General features: G+C 32.4%; 1 protein-coding gene and 2 non-coding genes across 3 annotated transcripts; 1 reads left to right on the top strand and 2 right to left on the bottom strand.

The window, feature by feature from the left end:
* Positions 1-4,956: 4,956 nt before the first annotated feature.
* LOC121213894 (auxin-induced protein 6B) lies at positions 4,957-6,097 on the top strand. Its single transcript, XM_041087237.1, has one exon. The coding sequence runs from the start codon at positions 5,170-5,172 to the stop codon at positions 5,620-5,622; it is 453 nt and encodes a 150-aa protein (XP_040943171.1). The 5' UTR covers positions 4,957-5,169; the 3' UTR covers positions 5,623-6,097.
* Positions 6,098-15,513: 9,416 nt separating this feature from the next.
* LOC121214272 (small nucleolar RNA R71) lies at positions 15,514-15,620 on the bottom strand. Its single transcript, XR_005909856.1, has one exon. It is a non-coding gene; the product is annotated as a small nucleolar RNA R71 (small nucleolar RNA).
* A 3,039-nt stretch (positions 15,621-18,659) lies between these two features.
* Positions 18,660-18,766, bottom strand: LOC121214380 (small nucleolar RNA R71). The gene has a single exon (XR_005909963.1). It is a non-coding gene; the product is annotated as a small nucleolar RNA R71 (small nucleolar RNA).
* Positions 18,767-22,609: the final 3,843 nt, after the last annotated feature.

Below are 22,609 nucleotides of genomic sequence, written 5' to 3'. Positions count from 1 at the left end.
AATTGCCTTTCCTCTGCTTTTTTATTTTTGTTTTTTAACATTAATTTTATTATAACTTCTTATCGTTACTGCTCCCCTAACCCTTAAATAGAAAAATAATGCGTTACAACACACTTGAATCCACATCATCTCATCTTTATACTTTTGTCCTCTCCTCTCCCCTCTCATGACTTTCCATCATCACAAATCAATAATTTTTTCAATCTACCTTTCCATTCTTTAATTAATGTTAATTAATGATGACTGATATGCTTTTTCTCTTCTTTTTTAATTAAATGTTAATTAAAGCTACTATATATAATTATATCTATTTCTCTATTTTTAATAATTAGTGTAAATGATGAATCAAACATCAATTTAATTAATGAAAAGATAAACAAATTAAATTTGTAAAAAAATACTAATACAACAATAGGGTTATATAAAAAATTTAATTTAAAAATATTTTTTTAAAAAAAAATGCTCAATTCTTTTTCTCAACCTTCCATAGTTTTTAAGAAAAATATTTTTTTAAAAGATAAAAACTCCACCTATAAGAAAAATTTCCATTAAAAATGACTCTTCTTGGGGAACATACACTCTCTTTTAAAAAACTATGATTAATTTAAAATACAAATATATTTTTCTTTTTTACCGAGCTAATATAATTAATGTTGGACTAATGTATATCCATCAAATATTTTGTGTATTAATCATACTCCCTCTTTTTTTTCATTCAAAACTATTTCTATAAATTTCCTTTTTCACCCGAATGTGTTATAATAATATAATATAAATATTTTATCTTTAAAAAATAGAAATACTTTTTTCTACAGTAAAAATTAACACATTAAAGATTACATTTAAGAAAACATCATATTAAAAATTATCAAATTAGAGTCACAGCTCAATCAATATAGTAATTATTGTAAGAATTAGGAGTAGGTTAATAATACTAAATTATTAAATGGCGAACTAAGTATTAGCTTATTTACCATAAATTCGGACCCATTCTCCTATATCTTTTAGAAGTCGAAAGACTATAAAAATAAAAATAGAAATTATTTGAAGGTAACATGCGAAAGGTTTTTTAAGTATATAAAAAAAAACTAAACATATAAAAAAATGAAACATGTAATAATTTTTTAATTATTTGTGATCAAATATAAATAACTAAGAATAAGGGGGATGCGAAGCCAAAATAAGGCGTGGGCGTGTGGTGCGGTCTGGAACCGTGAGGTCCGTGACACGTTTCAGTACAACTAAGCAGCTATGAACCTAGACATCCTTTTTTATAAAAATAATAATATCCGAAAGAAAAATAGCCTCTCTTGCCACATAGAATATAATCTTATTGGCCCGTTTGTGAATGGAGGGTCCTACTTCACAATCATATTTCTATAAATATAATCGGCGAAGTTAAATACTTTATACTAACGAGTATCAAAATTTAAAAGGGTAAACTATAAAAATAGTCACTTTGTTTGCCTCTGATTATATTTTAAGTATTTATGTTTGAAATGTTACGTTTTAATCATTTACATTATTGTTTGTTACGAAGTGGTCACTCTACCGTTAAGCTCCGTTATCTCCCTAACGACGGTTCTACGTGGCAGTCCAAATGGGTTTTAAATGTCAATTTGGATGTCCTACGCGGCAGTCCAAATTAAATTTATTTAATTAAAAACCTATTTTCATCCCAGCAACTAGACATCCAAGTTAGCATTTAAAACCCATTTGGACTGACACGTAGGACTACCGTTAGGGAGGTATCGGAGTTTAGTGGTAGAGTGACTACTTTGTAACAAAAAGATAACGTTAGTGACTAAAATGTAACCTGAGGTAAACAAAAGTGACTATTTTTGTAATTTACCCAAAACTTAATAGTTTTTGAAAGGACAAATTATTTTTTACTAAATTTTAAATCTAAAAAGTTCTGAAAACAATAAGTGGAGGCCCCTAACTATACATTCGTATTGATTTCATAAAATATCATTTTGATGCTGTGCTTAATATTGTATGTGTTTGTCACCTTCCTCTTACAACTTTGAGTTTTTTGCTATTGAAGAACGATGGCTTGACACTAATGTGGATAAACACTATACTATTCGGAATAATAATTGCGAGAGAGGATGAATAGAAAATAATCATCAAAGTCATCGCCCGCGTAATTCATAACCAATTCTTACTCTTTTTCAAGCTCCCTCATTGTCAGTCTTAAAAATCCTACTAAACCAAAAATGCCTACAAGTCTTGTAAAATATTGCAATTGGTCAGAGAGTAATGAGGATTGGACAAGGAATCCCATATTCAACATACGTTGGAGATGGAACTCCATCAACTAAACAATGTTCAAGTGAGAAAAAGGATTGGTGGTGCACTTCGACCAGGAGGACCTTGCTTTAAGTATAACACATTGGAGTCACTATATGATTGCTCATATTCATGATTTTAGAAATTTTTGGTTTAATCTCCACATGCAGATAAACAAGTAAGAGAGCGTGGTTGTACCCTCTAAAGATGGGTATTTTTGTGTTACGATTCGACAACATTGTACATCTTCAGTTTATACATAGAGAGGAGGCTTGGGTAATCGAAAGAGCCGTGTTGATGATTACCTAATGGTCTCCAAATATTCATCCAAGGATGGTTCTCTTTACATGAGTGCAGATATGGGGCTCCCTTTGGAGTATATGAGGCCCTTCATTGCAACAAGGCTAGGGAAAGTAGCAAGCAATGTTCTTCACATTGATTGGAATGGAAGAACAGTTAAATGAACAAATGGGAGAAATCATATTGCGACTAGGTTTTTAGATGGAATCTAATGTCTACTAGATCTATTTTAATGGTACGATATGGGCTACAAGGAGTCATGGTCCTATGAGGTCAACATATGTGGAACTTAGGCTAAATGTTGTTGTACAAGTGATAGTTCCTACTCGTTCTAGAGAAACAAGTTTCAGTTAGGAGCAGGTGAGCAAAATGTTGATAATGAGATGGTAAATGTTAAGAATGATAATGGTAATGGTATTGATAATGTTTTTTATCGAACTTGATCCAGAATTCGATAGTTGAAGGATGGCCAGCGATGAGAAGACCCAATCAGAACGAGGGGGTTTAAATCCTTTAAATTCAAACTCTCCTGATGATTTCAATGGCATAGCAAGGAATGAAAACAATGCTATGGGGGCAAGGGAAAACAACCAAGACAATGCTATGGTAATGTAGTTGTTGCTTGTCTTGATAACAATATTGATTTTAGTGATTTGGGTAGGGAAATGAACTTAGAGGATAGAGTTGGGAAGTAAATCCCATAGGATTAGTGTTATTGGGTCTGAAGTTGTTGTCGATTCTACTACTATCTAAATATGGGTTTAGCTACGCTGTATCTCCCATCACTATGATACTTATAAGTTGGAATGTTAGGGGTCTGGATCAACACCTAGTATCATACTATTTTGTGTGATTGACGTGTAAGTATTAGGCTTGAAAATATAAAAAAGTGTGGGTGAAATGAGATTTTAAAATTTTTTTTATACAATTTTATAAAATAAAAGAGAAACTTCAATTTATAGTGTTTGACTTTTAATTTTTTTACTTTTACTACTTCAAATTTCCACCTGTTTCTCCTTGCGTTGGCCATAATTTTATTGTTTTCTATGCAGAAAAACTTGTGATATGGAAAAAAATAATGAAAGTATTATTACAGCTTTTTAATGTGTGTTGGCATTTTCTTTTCGATTAATATTTACAATATCTATATATGGGGATGTATTATGTTGAAATTGGAAGGACATTTGCGATAAAAACGAAATAAATGATATGATCCTTAAATCCTAGCAAGTGGGGTTGTTTCTCACTTCTTAACGTGCAAATACTATGAGGTTTGGGGGGATGCACCCTACCTGCCCAAAACATGCACGTGGACCCATCAATCCAATCACCTTTCATAAATAATATGTGAAAATGAATGATTTAATATTTCCTACTTCGAAATTATTATATATTTTTATACAACATTTATTAATGTTCGTAGAGTTTAAAACCTCCAATGATAATATATTAAATATTTTTTATTATTTTAAAATTTTGAATGTTTGAGTTAGCTTGGGATAGATGGGAGGCAAGGGGGTTTATATGTTTTCAAAATTAGTGTACGTGTTTTGCTTGGTTTAGAAAATAATCAATCAATGCAACATGGAATGTCATGCGTATCTTATATTAATGTATAGAAATCACTTTTTAACAATAAAAATAGAATAAGTAATTTACTCTTTGATCTAAAGTAAAAAGACTAATTTATTTATTTTTTTAATAGAAAAAAAATATAATTCGATTCTTAATATAGAGACTCCCATAATACATTTTAAGTATAAATAAAATATAAATGATTTAAATGTATACTTATATGATGAAATGTTGGGTGTTAATTATATATGTTAAAATAATTTCCATAAATGATATATTTAGGAAATAAAAAAAAAAAAAGAACAGAGATGGGGTATCCTGGCACATGGATAGCAAAGTCAGATATGGAGAATACAAATTCGTTTTTTTTTTTGATATGATTTAGAAAAGAAAAGCAGCTTCCAGTTGACTCAACCACTTGTAAAGCCATCAACTTTGCTTTCTAGCATTGCATGTGGTGGGTTTTCTCGAGGCTTCAATTTATTTCATTACATCCTTTGTTTTTCTCAGAGTTTTCAACATTAAATATTAGCAATGGGGAATTCAAAGTTGGAATTGTATGAAGTTGAAATCCTTTAGCAATAACATCAGTATGCAATGCAATGATTTACTATCTCTTTATCACTTACGATTAATTTAGTAGAATGTGTAAGTATTAAGGGTTGATTATATTATAACAATAATAATTTTCATCATCCAAAAAATATTAAACCATATAAATGGATTTTGAATTTATTCTTGGTTTCGATGATTTATTTACTGATAATGATACAGTAGGCCAATTGCCAAAAGACATTTTTAAGTTTTTATTTAATTGCTCACCAATAGCACAACAGACACAGCCTTGTAGTTATCTCAAACTTTAGGGGCATTCTTCTACATTCCTTTTTATAAAATCCTCCCTCCTAAATTCCATCCTCCCATTCACAACCTCCAATCTTTCTCCTCAAATACCCAGACACTTTCATTTTTTTCTCCTTCATTTCATAATTTGCCGGGAAAATGTCGCCGGGGCTTGGGAAATGCAGCAAAATCCGCCACATTGTGAGGCTTCGCCAAATGCTCCGGCGGTGGAGAAACAAGGCCCGCGTGTCGGCCAGTCGCATCCCGTCCGATGTGCCGGCGGGACATGTGGCGGTCTATGTGGGGACGAGCTGCAGGAGATTTGTGGTGCGGTTGACGTACCTGAACCACCCCGTCTTTAAGAAACTCCTTATCCAAGCCGAGGAAGAGTACGGCTTCACTAATCAAGGCCCGTTGTCCATCCCCTGCGACGAGACCGTTTTCGAAGAAGTGATCCGATTTATTTCCCGTTCGGATTCGGGTCACTCCGGTAAGTTCACGTGCATCGAGGACTTTAAAGGAAACTGTCACGTAGGAATCAGGAGTAATTTCGATTTGTGGACCGAATCTCGACCGTTACTTCATGGGTTCGTTGAGAAAACAATTTGGTAATTCAGGAAACAGTGAGAACAAAAAGGAAACCGCTTTGATTCTTACCCGGGTTTTTCACTCAGTTCTGAATTAGCTCGAGTGAACAATTCATTATACGCTGTTGAAGCAAGTGAGTTGGCCGAGTTGAGAAGCTGGTTACTAATTCATAGTGGGGTTTTCATTTTTTATTTTTTATTTTTAAAAATTGGTTGATATTGGGGGCAAAATGAACCGAGTCAATAATGATAGCTCCGGAAATGCATGGAGATGGCAGAGAAAGGTGGGTGAGCTACCCAGCGAGTCGTCCCGAGTTCGAATCGGAATGGGAGCAAAGGAAAAAGGTATCGAATCGAGACATTGAGACTATTCAACTCAAGTCTCAAGAAGAAAACAAGAACAAAGTGATTTTGTGTAAATTCTGAGATTTATTGATTGGTGAAGAAAACAATGTACAGATATTAATTCCATCAATATGTTCAATTATTTCCATTATTAATTTAATTTTCAATTTCTTTTTTTTTTTACTTTCGATGTTTTTTGAAAATTGCAATTTTAATTTATTAATATTAGCAGATGAATTACAAATTGTAATTTTACAATCATGTGGCAGCCGTTAGCTTTTTTTTTTTTTTGATATAAGCAAAATAAACTGAAAAGATTATAATAAAAATGATTTTTGGTGAAATAACTAAAATAAACTGAAAATATTACAATAAAAAAGAACTAATTCCCCGATGAGAAAACTACAAAAACTTGAAGACCTTCTCTCCTTTCTTTAATTTGTTTTGAGATTCCATCAGCTTATCCATTAGGTTCTAAAGGGATATGTCGAATGTCCTAATATTTTATTCTAAATAAATTTTGGTGAATTCTCTTTATTAGAGTAGAGCCTAACTCTACGCGCCTCATTTTGAATTGCTATGACTACCTTCATATTGTCAGTTTGAATTATCACGTTGTTGTATTTTCACTCTAAAAAAAGTGTTAATTTTTAAATTATTATTAATGTTATTTTTTTTATAATATTAGAGGTAGAGACACAATATAGACTCATATTAAATGGATGTTTAACAGAAAAATTAAATATAATTTTATACAAGGTAAAACTACTGTTGTTATCATTATATTTGATATATTATCACTATAAAAAACTTATGCACCTTAAATACATCATAATGCATCGTATTATTAATGAGCCTAATAAGAAAAAGTTATAGTAAATGCTTCAAATTTCTCATTCTCATTCTTTTTTATTTTTGGAAGTGTAGACAATTGTATAAGTTAAATTCCAGCCCAGAGTAGTGAAATGAAAAAAAAAGGGTGGGTGTTGAAGGTATTCGGTTGCTGATAGTCTAAAATTTATATATGTAATTATTTGTCGAAAAAGTCTCTATAATTATGAGTTTCTCAATATTATCGAATTTAATCAATAAATTTTGTTTAATCTCAACAGCATGAAATTTTATTCAATATTTTTTAGAACTGTAAAATAATATTTGATATAGAACTTAATAAATTATATACTAAGATCTGTCATAAAAAATCATCAAGAATACAGCTAGATGTGAAAGCGTACCTGAATTCATCGATTTCTTGAAATCTTCATATCTTATGGTTTTGATATTCCAAATTAACACACAAGTAATCTAGAGAAGGTGACTCTCTCTTTTCTAAAGATGGGATATTAAAAAAAATTAACCTATGTGTAATTTAGGAACCATAGCCCTAATATATAACTTTTGCACATTAACCTAATTTCTAATCAGTCTATCATTAATTAGAAATTAGTTACTTGAGTATCTACACATATTTGGTCAATACTTTATTTAATAACTAAAGCCCAATAAACCTTAAACAAATTAGATCACTTTTAATTTGTGTTAACCTTTTATGATAGTAAATAATAACATGCATGTAATTACTCTTATTATATATGTGATGTCTATATTTTCCAACAATCTCCCACTTGGACTACATATATATACCGATTATCTTATAATTACATGTCATTATATAACCTTATGAGCTCAAAACCTTGCTATTATATCCAAAAGGCATTCCAAACAATCCTGTCCATTAATTATGTTAACATAGAACCAAAGCAACTTTCGTTACATATATCGTAACTAAATCCATCTCTGATCATGATATTAATACAACCAAATGACATAGATCAAATATGGATGTGTAGCATGGAAATTACATGCAATATGACCCAAACATGTCTATTTCCAACTGATCCTCCTTAACCTTAGTGAGATCAAACTTTACCAAAATTAGAGTGTGAACAAACCAAATAAACTTTATTTCTGCAGAAAATAAACTTAATATTCTTAAACTGAAATAACTGAAAATGTGTCTATAACATAAAAGCATTTAAAAGTACAAACTCCCACTAAAACCAAATATTCTTAAATGACATTACACCTATATGAGCAATGTGCTCATAAAAAACCTTGGGTGTAGTCCCTTAGTAAGCGGGTCCGTAATCATGGAGTTTGTCCCAATATGCTTTATAGGCACCTAACCACTTTGAACTTTTACTTTAACAACCATGAATTTGAAGTCTATGTGCTTTGAATTTGTTGTGCTCATGGTATTATTAGAATAAAAGACTACAAATTATTATCACAATTTGCACCCTAATGACAAAATTTTGCATCAATATTCCATCAAAATTAGAGTCTATATACTTGATGATCTCTAACTTATCAAACCTTCGATATGTGAGCATGTAATCTTTTGTTATTTAAAGAGACCTCATAAAATTTTTTGCTGCTATCTAATGGTCCATACCATGGTTGCTTAAATATATGCCTAACATTCCAACAATGTAAGCAATGTCCGGATGCGTACATACTTGAGCATACATTAGACTCCCCGCTCTTGATACGTAAGGAATATTATGCATTTCCTTAATCTAAAAATCATTCTTGGGGTATTGGTCGAGACTTAACTTATTATTGACAACTAGTATGTCATTAACATATAAAACTAAATATAAAACCTTACTCCCACTGAACTTGTGGTATATACAATTATCTCTAAACCGAATGAGATAATCATTTGGTAAAATTTTTAATACTATTGACGAGAAGTCAACTTAAGCCTATATATAGAGTTCTTTAATTTGCAAATCATTAAATTTGCATCATTAGACACAAAGTATTCTATTTGCACCATATAACATTCATCCGATGCAGCTTAAGTTCAAAAAATTCCACTAAAGCCATTATAACCCTTTCTTTAGTGGACCTTCTTAATGACATTTGTTCTTGAGGTTTTTGAGTTTGGTCTTCTAGAACAATTACCTCATCTTGAATAGAGAGTTGTTCAACATTATCTTGTTAAGGTTCTAGATTTACTTCTTGATCAATGATAGGTATGAGATCCTGAACATCGTCAAAAGTAATAGTAGGAACTGAGTTAGAATCTATTTCCTCATCAAAAGCAACGTCTCTAATCTTATTTCTCTCTCCAAACTCAACATCTTAAAAAATATTGCAGTTCCTGTCTAAAACATATTCCTAATTGTGGGATCATAAAACTCATATCCCCTAGATCACTCAGAATAACCAAAAAAGTAGCTATTCACTATTTTGGGTCCAATTTCTTTTCATGTGGCCTATAAGGCCTTACCTAAACTAGACATCCCAAATGTGAAAGTGCTTTAAACTAGGCTTTTAACTTGTCCAAAGCTCATAAGGTACTTTTGCAGATGCTTTAGTGGGTAATTCTATTTAGAATGTAAGTTGTTGTCTTTAGAGGCACTGGCCAAATAGGCACTTTCATACTTATCATGTTTCAACCTTTCTTCCTCTTACACACAATGAGAAATGAGCTCATTTAAAGTCCATTTATCATTTTGGTAGTTGTAACTAATTTTAAATTGGTTAAACTGTGTAGGAAACAATACCAAAACCATAAGAACAAACAATTCCTTAGAAAGCTCAATCCTAAGTGCCTTAAGTCTTGAAGCAACATAGAATATTTCCATAATGTACTCTATAACATTTCTTTGACCCTTATACTTCATAGGCATCAAAGAATTCAGAAGTGATGTCATATCAACCTTATCATTTTTGGCAAAGCGTTTCTCAATTTCATCAAGGAAACCCTTGGCTTGAGTAATCTCTTCAGATTTTGTGCCCCTAAAGGCTTTTGGAATGTTGTGTTCATGATCATTAGATTGATGCGATTTGAATTACCCCACCTCTCAAAATCCCTTTTAGCATCAGGGGTGTTTTTCGTATTGAGAGGTGCGGGTTGTTCTTCCCTCAGTGCAAGGTCTATGTCCATACAACCAAGCACTATAAGTAAGTGTCTTTTCCATTCCTTGAAATTAGTTCCATTAAGCATAAGTATATAATTTATATTAGCAGATATTGTGGTAGCAGAAGATAAACTACTTGAATATAAAATAAAAATAATAAATAAAAACAAGCTCACATCAATATTCATAAGTAAACAATAAATTCAAGATAATGGTTAATCCCATCTCAAGATACCAAACACAACATTAATATCAAGTCTTTGGACAGTAATATTAACAGTAAGCAGTACTTTTTTGCAGTAATCAAACATTGATAATAAATTATGTCAAACAATGAATTAATCTTTGGACTAACATATTGATCACATTAAATACCTTATAATTGTCACACATTTATCATTACATACGTCGTTGAACTTCTGCCAAATATTAACTTACTTTTGGATCAATTAATAAATGCATGAATCACAAAAACATATAATTATCTTTGTATTTTAAATAAACTAATTTACATAAAAGAGGTCTGTAACACCCTTAACCCATCTTCGTCACCAGATTAGGGTTATGGAACATTACCGAACAATTGAAAACATTTAAATATCATAACATTTATATATACTAATCATATCATAATCTATTCAAATACATACACTTGTCCCTAAATCGAGCTTTCAAGGCCCCTAAAAATAACTTTGAACCAATTCAGGACTAATTAGAAACAAATCAGAAAGTTTAGGAAAAAGTAGAAAAATTTGAAAATAAGGGTCACACTGCCGTGTGGCCAGGCCGTGTGCCTCATACGGCTGAGACACATGCCCGTGTCTCAGACTGTGTAACCTTTATACTAGGGACACACAGCCATGTTCCAACCCGTGTCCTAACTCGTGTAACTCTCTGAGTTGAGTCACATAGTCGTGTCCCACGCCCATGTGTCATGCCATGTAACTCTCTGAGTTGCCCCACATACCCGTATGCCAGGCCATGTGGTAGGCCATCTAACTCACTATCTTGCATACTAAAGAACTCTCAGATGACACACGGCTATATCGTCAGGCTGTGTGCCTCACATGGTTGAGTCACACGCCCGTGTCTCAACTCGTGTGGACCTAAATTTATCTAAAATCAAACTATTTTAAAACCATTCCATGTACCACTTTTCAACCCATTTATGCACACTTTAAATGAACCTAGATATAACCTAAACACACATCAAAATGCCATTTTGAGATCCTATTTCAACTAACCAATATGTTGTTGAAAGGCACCACATTATACCAAACAACAGTTATCATAATATATCATTATTTTGCCATTTCACACATGATAACCTATTCCACTAGTTACCAAAACATACCACTTACAATCATTTTCAACCTTGCAAAACATACCATAAGAAATAAATATTCCAAGTATCTAAAGTGAATAAGGATTCTAACTTAACAAAACACTAAAGAAAACCTATCAACAAAACTTAAGCCTTAAAAGCATAATTGTACCAAACTGATCATAAACACATTCAAGAGCTATTACTATTCAAGGTCCTATACATGCCATATAACAAAAATATCCAAAATCTACCAAATTTATACTTGGGATAGTGTGTTTCTTCGAGCTTGATTCAATCTTCTGTCCACAGAACACGAAATCTGCAAAATAGGAACAAACAGAGGTAAGCTTGCTTGAAGCTTAGTAAATTCATAGAAATAACAAGAAAGCTTACCACAAGTTATCTTACAACATAATTGAATAACGACTAAGATAAATTCTTATCGTACACAATCCACCACAGATAAGAGCTATACGTTTCATTAGATCAGTTTGATCAGATATCATAGCTCGTCATTTTTAAATATAAAGAGTCTCACTTATTCGACCAGATTCCAGATATAATAACTGTTTTGCAATGCTGCGCACACAAGCTGATGAGGATTTGCAACGTATGCAGGACCTCAACCATTGCCACGGTTCATTCATTAGAACAGAGCATTAGTTGTTACACTATATCTTGATGCTGCTCACACAAGTTGTCGAGAATCCATATCTTACATAGGATTCTTAGCCATCGGATTAGTCCAAACATCAGAACATAAATATGATCACTTTATCTTTTCACATCCCGACCCGAGGCCTAATCACCTTAATTGTTCATTTTATCAATTCTCAAATTGATCAAATAAACTTAGAAATTATACAACTTAATCAATAAATCTTTTATGGAAAGAACTACTAATTATAAAGTTAGAAATACGAACTTACTGGCTGATTCGCAATATTAGCCAAAGTACAAGGACTACTTCGCTACCTTGTCTTTTCTTCGGTCCTCTACATGTTCGTGATCTAAACAATAGTTTCATTTAATTAACTAAATCTAACAGTAAAATTAACTCATTTTATGCAATTAAGTCATTTTTACTACTTTACAAAATTACCCTCAACTTTTCATTTTTATTCAATTTAGTCCCTAGGCCTTAATCATAAAAATTATCCATTTTTATTAAAAACCCAATCTAACCTAATATCAATAGCTCCCATTACAACCCAATTTTGTAATAATTTCATATCAAGTCTTTGGATTTATAATACTTTAGCAGTTTAATCCCTAAACATTAAATTCATTAAAATTACTTTATTGAAAAACCAAATATAACATCAAAGTTTAAAAATCCTCCATAAAATTTAAAGAATAACTCTAACTCAACAATGGCACAATCTAAAACACTTAACAGTTTCACAAATAAATCATCGAGTTAGCTAGATTAAGTTAATACGAACCAAAAAACATAAAAATTACTAAAAATGGGCTAGGATTCATTTACAAATCAAAGCTTCAAAGTAGAAAACTATGGAAACCCTAGTTTCCCTTGTGTTCTGTGGAGAAGATGAGTAAAATGAAACATTTACCATCTTTATTTTACTTTAATTTATTTTATACACTTAGGTTTTTTTGTAAATATTTGAACTTTCATAATTAATTATTAATTAACTATTATTAGGCCTAATTAAACTTATCCACATGTGTATATCAACATTTAAATCCACTAATTTAACTCCCACAGGTTAAATTATTCATTTGGTTCTTTTAATTTATAAACTCAATTTTTGCCGCTTTTACAATTAATCTTTTTTTACTTATTAACTATCCAAACGATATAATTTCTTAACCAAAATTTAATACAATACTAAGGATCTCGTAAATATTAAATAATTAATATTGACTAACTGACACATTAGATTTGTGGTCCCGAAACCACTATTTCTGACACCACTGAAAAACAGGATGTCACAAAGTCACTTTGGTGGCATTTTGTTTCAACTAAACTATTTAAAATATTAGGCATCTTTAATTAAATCCCAAAGTCAAAATATGAATTTTTTATTTGTTTCAAAATATTTCAAATTTAAGCCAAAATAATTTGAATAAAGGTAAATCTCATGTCAAAATGGACAAAATATTGACTTGTAACTGATATCTTGGTGTAGTAATAAAACATTGACAATAAGAACATTGATAACTCTTGAAAAGAGTTATATCTCAAGCCTTTCAACTTGATGAATTGCCTGTACATAAGTGGATATATTTGCATTTCTAGGTTATTATTAGAATATTGCATAATAAAGCTTGGATTGTGCCTTCAATGTCATCATATGTTACTTTTATTGTTGGAAAGAAAGGAATTGGTTGTTGTATACAGCAGGTGTAGGAAGGACAAAGAGAATGAGAAAAATGAGAAAGGAGAAAGGGAATGAAGGGAGTGAAATATTGCCATGACGAAAGGTTGGACAGATTGCCAACAAAAATGCCATGGCAAAATGTTAGACAAATGCTAACGTAGCACTCAGTCATCGTCACTCTTAGCCAGTTGTACATGTACCAGATAAATTCACCTAAAAAAGGGGGAGAAAATGTGTGTGTTGAGAAAGGGGGACCTACCCTATAAAAGAAGAAAGAGAAATAGAAGAATGGTAGTTTTTTCTCTCCAGAAAAATCTCCTAGAGGGTAGCAGCTTAAGAAGAGGGAAGAGACGCAAGGAAGGGAATGAAGCATTCAACCTTGGGTCTTACACGATTTGGTAGCATCAGAGTTAAAGCTGGAGTGGCGAAAGCTTCTTGGAGTTGTACCTTCATTCTATTAATTGATTTCTTTAATTTTTAAATTGTAGATGATGATGTTGAATAATGTTGATATTTTAGATTTTAATTCCCAACCAATGAGCTAATCTCATAAGGTTAGAATTACTAGATGAATTTTTATTACTTTTAATGGCCATGATATTATCTTGTGTAGATCTACTATTTTATTCGATTTGGGTTCTATTAAATACATGCATGCAAGCTCTAGAGATAGATGAATGCATGACATGTTCTTAGACTTGATTTAATTCTAAAAAGGTTAAGTGAGTTGGATTGTAATTGAATGATACAAGCGAGTACTTGAACGAATGCTCGTAGCACTCTAGACATGGAGCTGCCTTTTGTACAAAGAAAGGAAGGATAGTGTTAGGTATCGTTCTTGAGACTTGTAGACATACAAAGTCTTGGAATGGTAGCTTAAAGTCTAGCTCTCGAAAGAAGCAGACTGCAGTAGTTATACTCTGAACAGTAATTTGGTTAAAGTTTTTCCATGACATTATTATGTTATAAAGGTATAATCTGAGTAATTCCAACCTTCCATTTCAATAACATAAATCCTCCCAATTTTGTCTTGGAGATTTGCCACAACAATTTATTCAGTATTTGATCTTAATATTTCATACATTAATACTCTTCATCAAATTGTTATTCTATTCATTTTTCTATAGCTTAATTAGTATAGTTCATAGTGATAAATCAACCGTTTTAACCCATTCCGATCCCTATGGAAACGATCTTACTTATCACTTTATTACTTGATTCGACGTGTATACTTGCTCATTCACATTAAATATTCATATGGAACAAGTTTTTGGCACCATTACCGGAGATTGGCAATTTGATGAAATTTGGTTGCTATTATCTATTTAATTTTGTTAGTTTTAGCTTACTAAGTTGTTTTTTATTCTTTTTCTGGTTTGCTGCTAATTTATGAGTACAGGTATTCCCGAAAATAAAGAGTATTATTTTAACCCAAAAATTGAGAGAACTTTGAGGAGAAGGAGAAAAATTGCAAGGATTGGAAATGATCCTAACAAAGAAGATTCATTACATCCGAATTGTAGGGATGCTGATATTCCTCGTGTGATAGATGATAGAGATAAACCTATTAGAGAACATGTAGTGCCAATATTGGACGATTTGAATCCAATGATTGTTAGACAACATGTTCAAGCTCACCATTTTGAGTTGAAACCAACAATGTTTCGAATGCTACAAATAGTGGGACATTTCAGTGGGTTACTTACTGAAGATCCACGGTTGCATTTAAGACTCTTTTTGGAGGTTTGTGATTCATTCAGGCAATAGGGAATTCTTGAAGATGCCTTGAGACTCAAGCTATTTTCTTATTCATTGTGAGATCGTGCTAGAGCATGGTTGAAGGCTTTGCCACCAGGAGCGGTGGCATCTTGGAATGAACTTTGTCAGAGGTTTTTGTTAAGGTGGCATCTTGGAATGAACTTTGTCAGAGGTTTTTGTTAAGGTACAATCCTCCAAATATGAATGCCAAATTAACGAATGATATTACCTCTTTTCAAAAATCTGAGGATGAGACGTTGTATGAAGCTTGGGAAAGATTCAAGGAATTAATTAGAAAATGCCCGATGCATGGCTTCCAATACTGGACGCAGATGGAAATATTTTGCAATGGATTAAATGCACATACAATAATGGAAGTTGATGCATCTTCCAATGACACTTTGTTGGATAAATCACATAATGAGGCATATGAGATTCTAGAAAGGATAGCGAACATTGATTATCAATATCCGACTACAAGAGTAGGGACTGACAGAAGAGTTGCTAGAGCTATGGAGCTTGATATGATCACTTCGTGAACAAATCAGGTATCATCCCTAACTAGTATGATTAAAACATTGAAGAGACCACCTGTAGTGCAAGAAATGAAAGCAATTAAGCAAACATGTGTTTATTGTGGAGAAGATCATGTTTTTGATGAATGCCCATCGAACTCATCCTCAGTATATTAAATTGGAAATTTCAATCAAAATAATAACCCATATTCCAATATATATAATCCATGTTGGAAACAATATCCTAATTTCAGTTGGAGTAATCAATGGGTGAGAAATTTTAGTAATGTTGCTCAACAAAATGTCACAAGTACACTAGAAACACGAAAATATACACACTTTTTCATGCCTTTTTTTAACTCAAATTCATGAGTTTCGATAAAATTCTTGTCGAAAAATATATAATAATTATAAAATAATTAAATAGCACTCAAATTATGAACATGTTGAATTTTAATTAATTTTATATCAAATTTTGATTAATTTTGATTCTTTTCAACAGATTTGCACAAAGGGCGAAAAATGGCTCGGTAGACACTGCTAGAAGCGCAAAATCGAGAAGCAATTTTGAAGCATCAAGACGAATTAATTTTTCAGCCTAAGGCAGTCCAAATTATGTTTATTAATTCATAATATAATTAATTTTAATTTTAATCTAATTTAATTTGGGTTAAATAAATTATTATTAATTAATTATGAAAAGGGGCCTAGTTGAGCTGAACCGAGAAAATCGATCCAACCGAGCACTAGGCAGCCCAAAATCATCCCACATGCTGACCCAATTAGCTTGTTTGGCTGATTACTTGGCTTGCAAAATGGCCCTTGAAGACTCCTTCAATTTTCATTCAAACCCCTCCACTATTCATGCCTTTCAAGATTTGCCCCTACCTAAAAATAACATGTTTGAAATCTTCAAACATGCCATGTGTGGCTAGCCATGGGGGGAGTCTTTGGCTGCTGATTTTGGCTATTTTTAGCAGCATTCTCAACCTATAAATACCCCATTGGCTGCTCATTTCAAACACATCTCAAACCAATTCATTTCTTCACTTGTCTCTCACTTTTCTCTCTTCATTACCTTCTATTGTTCTTCATTTTCTTCCCCATTCCCTTGTCTATTTCACCTCTTAAAAAAGATTCATTCAACCACCATTTGGAGCAGTATTCAAGTGTTCGTGGAAGCCTCAGTTCAACAAGAACAAGTGGAGAAAGAGGAGTGGAGCAAATTAGTTAAGCCTCGGAGAAACACCACATGTCTATGAATATTTTTGATGTTGATATGTTTAATTTAATTAATATGGCTTAAATTTAATTCGTGTTAGGTTGATTGCATTTTGTCTACTTGAGTTATTAAAAATGCATTTATGTTGTTATAGGTCTCGGTAAGATGTTTGATTAAGTAAAACCATGACTAAGTTATTCTTGCATTGAAATTTTAAGGTAACTAATGAATTAATTATTTAAACGGACTGAAATTGTAATTAGTTGACACGATACTTAATCAGTGCATGTTTAATCATCTAAGGTAGCTGAGGGTTAAATTAGCAACGGGATCTAACGATACATTAGCCTTGCATAACTTGCAAGATTGTTTTGATTAAACTGTTTCAAGGTAGAAATACATTGTTACCTCACGTAATCTTTTATGTGCTTATGAGATTGAATTAATTGTTTGAATTGACATAGTGATATGTACAAGAGATTATTTTAATTTCATAAGTATGTATGTGCATTAACACATTTGCTTATTAAAATTTGTTTAATCGGTTGAATTGGCATAGAGATATAATCAAGAGATAAATGAATTTTATGTAAGTAAGGATGTTCATAAGTTAGCACATTTCTGAGTTGCCGTGAATTTATTCGTAACAACAGAAACATGAGTTTAATAATTCTAAGTTAAGAAATGTAATTAATCTAGCACAATTATCTCATCTTGATTAAAATCATCATTTGAAATTGTGCATTGTAACTTTTATTTTATTTTTATTTATTTTACTTAATTAAATTCCTAGTTTTTTTATCATCTCCTCAAGTCAAAATATTTTTCTTCACCAAAGTGTTTTTAAATTGCATTCATAAATAATTCTTTGCATAGTCCTTGTGGGTACAATAACTCGACATTTACTTGTCACTTTATTACTTCTTGCGGTTGTGTACACTTGCACATTTTCGTCGTTCCAAGTTTTTGGCGCCGTTGCTGGGGACTGTTTTAAAAGACATTATTTGTGAAATTGTTAATTTTGCATTTTGGTCTATTTTTTCTGTTAAATTTTAATTTTTTTTTTGTGTTTGTTTCGAGTGTTTATTAGTATTGATCAAATCCTAAAATTGAAAGGACTTTCTGACAACGAAGAAGACAAGCGAACCAAAGAAGGACTGAAGATATGAATTTCAAAAATCCAAACCAAAATCTAGGAGGAACATTCACTTATAATACTCACAATCCGATCATTCTTGCCGATGACAGAAACTGTGCCATTCAACAATATGCCATTCCTCTATTCAATGAGCTCAATCCGAGTATTATAAGACCCAAAATCGAGGCACAACATTTCAATCTGAAGCCAGTCATGTTCCAAATGTTGCAAAATATGGGTAAATTTAGTGGGATTCTTACCGAAGATCCACATCTTCATATTCTGCTATTCATGGAAGTGACTGACTCATTTAAACTAGTGGGGGTGACTGAAGACGCCTTGGGACTGAGATTATTTCCATACTCCTTAAGAGATAGAGCACGAGCGTGGTTGAACTCCCTACTGCCCGGTTCGATAACTACATGGCAAGAGTTGGTTGAACGTTTCTTAATGAAATATTTTCCTCCATCTTTAACTGCAAAGATCCGAAATGAAATCACTTTATTTCAGTAACTTGATGAAGAATCTTTATATGAGGCATGAGAGCGGTTCAAGGATTTATTATGAAAGTGCCCTCATCACGGCATTCCTTGCCGCATTCAAATAGAAACTTTCTATATTGGTCTTAATATTCATATTAGAATGATGGTGGATGCTTCGACAAATGGAGCCCTTCTTTCTAAGTCTTATAACGATGCTTATGAGATTATTGAAGGAATTGCCAACAATAACTATCAATGACCAACCAATCGAGCAGCCTTAGAAAGATAAGTAGCAGGAGCACATGAAGTGGACACACTTATTTCTTTGGCTACCCAGGTGTCCTCTATGTCTCTTATGCTTAAGAACATAATTGTTAATGCTTTCAATGGTAATTTGTCAGGTCAGTAGCCGAACCAGTTCGAGAATATTTCTTATGAATACTTTGGAGATGACCATTTCTTTGGAAATTGCCCATCGAATCAAGAGTCAAATTATTACATGGGAAATCAGAATTGGAATGGTCTGCAATCAAATTTTTACAACTATTCATGGTAGAATCATCCAATTCTCCATTGAGTAATTAATGGGAGGGCCATAGCGACTCTGTTATGCCATTTCGACCAAATTATTAGTCGAAATATTCTCAACAAGTGCAACAACCCCCACCAACTGAATCTTTAAGTGATTTTGAGAATCTACTGAAGGCATGCATAACGAAGAATAATACCACTTTAAGAAGTCTGGAGAATCAAATGGGTTAGCTAACCAATGAACTTCGAAATAAACCCCAAGGTATTTGGCCGAACGACACAGATAATCCAAGAATTTTGGGCAAAAAACATTGCAAAGAAGTCTCTTTGCCAAATGGAAAGACATTGGAGCTCGAGGTGGTTGAGGTTTAAGATGAGCTTGTTGTAGCTCAAGACAAAGAGAAAGTTCAACCAAGTGTTGAAACTCCTATATCACAAAAGTCAAATTCAGTGATCCTTGATGAGGTAAACTCTAAACCAGTTAGTTCTTATCATCTAACACTCTTGTCAGATGCAGAAAAATTTCCACAGAAGAGTTGTCCGGTTAAAGCTAAGATTCCACCATTGCAATATCCTCAACGATTCCAGAAGCATAAAGGGATACTTAATTGAAAGAATTTTTTGATGACGAGTTGACTTTTAATGACTTCAATGCTGATAAATCCCCAGATGTAGTTGAAGACTATTCTACTATTTCCAAGATGGAATTGCTGGGTTCTACAAAGCTAGAGCTCAATTCTGTAGATTATCCGTTAGAATGTATTTTACCAGCGGATTTTCCAAGTGATGATGAAGACGAGGAATGTTTGGCTTTTTTAGAAGCTAAAACAAAGGGATTCACATAGAAAGTTCCACTGAAATCATTAGAGTTATTATCTCTGGAGTACACACAACCAAAAGTGTTTATTGAAGAGCCAGTAGAATTGGAATAAAAAACTTTGCCTCTTCATTTGAAATATGATTATTTAGGTTTATATCCATTTTGTCCTATCATGATTCCAGTTGAGTTCACCAAGAATCAAGAAGAAGAGTCATTTGTTGTTTTGGAAAAGCAGAAGAAGGGTGTCAAATGGGTTATTGCAGATATTCGAGTCACGTGTTGGAGGATTTGTAGGAATTACACGAAGTTAAACAAGGCCACTAAGAAAGATCAGTCGAAGTTTTCTTTCCCTAATAAGATGTTGGACAGATTTGATGGGAAAGAATATGATTTCTTCCTAGATGGTTATGCTTGGTATGACAAATGGCCATTTGGCACCACCATAGTCAATGACGATCCTAAATAAAATGGAGGGAGTTCTCTTCACTTTCTCTATCATTATTTTATATTTTTAGTTTTTTTTCTCATTTGAATAAAATGGTAGGCTTAGATAAAATTTTCTTTGGTTCATTACATTAATTAAAACTCTGTCTAGGAGATTGAGACTTAAGCGGGACCATCTGTGACCCCTCCAGTCTTTCCTTAGAGTTTAATTTAATGTAATTTTTCAAAAAACATATTTTTCTAAGGAGCCCAAAGAATCTAAGTATTTGTTTTGTTAAATAAAGGGTCAACTTTTAACCTAAGCACTAATTTCTTTGAGTTTTTTAGTTTATTTTCAGTACAGAAGCTTAAGATCCAAAAAAGAGTTGTCATTGAGTTTACACACTACTAAGAAGGGAAATATTCAACCCTTTTCTGCACAAACCTATATCCCTTACCTTGCTCCACTGCCACTCCCAAGTATCCCAATAGTGCATCTCACTTAACCCTTTAATGTTGCAACCCTTAACTCCCTGAATCACCACGCCAAACACCTTTGTTCAAAGTCACCAACTATCGCACCTAAACTATCCTTAAAACTGCCACCCTCTTCAACTCTAAACATTACCCTTAACTACTCACCCACCTGCCCAAAACTGAAATCACCCTTAACAGCTTTCCTAAGTTCAACGCTGAGAGTCCTTTTTATCTAGCACCATTCCACAAAGTGAACAGTTTGGTATAATGGCTATGCTGCAACACATGTAGTTGCAGCAACAAGATTACTAGAGATACTCAAAAATAAGGGATGACTAAATCAGAGATGCATTTAAATATATATTTTATAACCCCTTTTTTTGTGCTTGAATTTCCAAACTTTATACTCGAACCATGGACTCCAATGTTGAGGAAGGAAAAATGATGAGTCAGATTCTTAGGGATTTGCAAATAAATAAAAAGGAGGGATCTTTCCTTTATTTCATTTTCTTTCCTAGGTTACTTAATGTTTTAGGATTAGGTTCTATTATGATTTTTATTTTTTGCATAATAAAGAAAGAGGTGGAAATCATAAATAAAAATAAAGAAGTTGCAAAGTACAAAGTGCGGCAATAGATATATACATGTTTAGGATTGGATCTAGAGAGAGCATGGTACTTAAGCAGTCAAATTGACTCACCTCATCTTTTCTAGAATCCTACGTGGTGTATAATGTCTATTCACTTCTAACAATGAGGACATTGTTCATCTTAAGTAGGGGGATCGAAAAATTGAAATTATTTCCTCTCAGAATAAAATTTTCTTTTAATTATGATTATGATATATTTTGTTCAAAATTTTGAAATTTTGTTAAGTATGCTAAACATCAGTATGAATAAAATTCTATTATTTCAATAATTGCTATGTTCGCTGAATTATGACATAAATGTACTCCTAATAAAGCATGCAAATCATACCATAAAATTTTTTTAGTTCCTTAGGAAAGTTAGGCATGCATGAAAGTTTAAGTCTCTAGAATTGACTAAGTAGTTTCTTGAGGCGAAATCCTAGGAAGCCTGGAATGTTGAAAATGATTTAGGCAACTTTTGTTTGGACCGTTTGAGCCTTTCAAGCCAACCTTGATGAAATTTTATCCCTTCAAACCAACTTTGAGACTATATGACCTAATTTTATTTGAACCCTTGCAATATTTCGCCATCACTTCTCTTTTAATTATTTTTAAAATGTCTCAAACACTAGACTTAATACTATTTAGAATATTCTTTGAAAATAAGTTTGGGGGAGTTGAAAAGAAGTATCAAATGCTCAAAAAAATTGTAAGACATACAGTAAAATGCTCGTGAAAAAAAAGAACAAAAAAAGAGATCATATGTACTTGAAATAAAATAGATGTACAAAAGAGTATATGAAAGCAAAGTAAGTTGGTGTATTAAAGGTAATTATTTCGAAGGTCCGATTAAAGTTAAGTCTAGGGTTTTTAGCCTAAATTTATCTATCTTTTACCTACCCCTAGCCTAGCTACGTTACAACCTTTTTAAAGACCAATTGATTCAAGTTTCTATGCTACCTACATTAGTGGATAGAAATTGCTATGTTCAACATATGAAGGCATAAGTTAAACTTAATGATTGCAGCTTAATCTTGAATGAAGAAATAAAATAAAATTGGTAAGGATT

This window comes from Gossypium hirsutum, chromosome D01 (assembly GCF_007990345.1).
Source record: "Gossypium hirsutum isolate 1008001.06 chromosome D01, Gossypium_hirsutum_v2.1, whole genome shotgun sequence".
NCBI lineage: Eukaryota > Viridiplantae > Streptophyta > Magnoliopsida > Malvales > Malvaceae > Gossypium > Gossypium hirsutum.
This window is presented reverse-complemented; position numbering and strand designations above follow the sequence as displayed.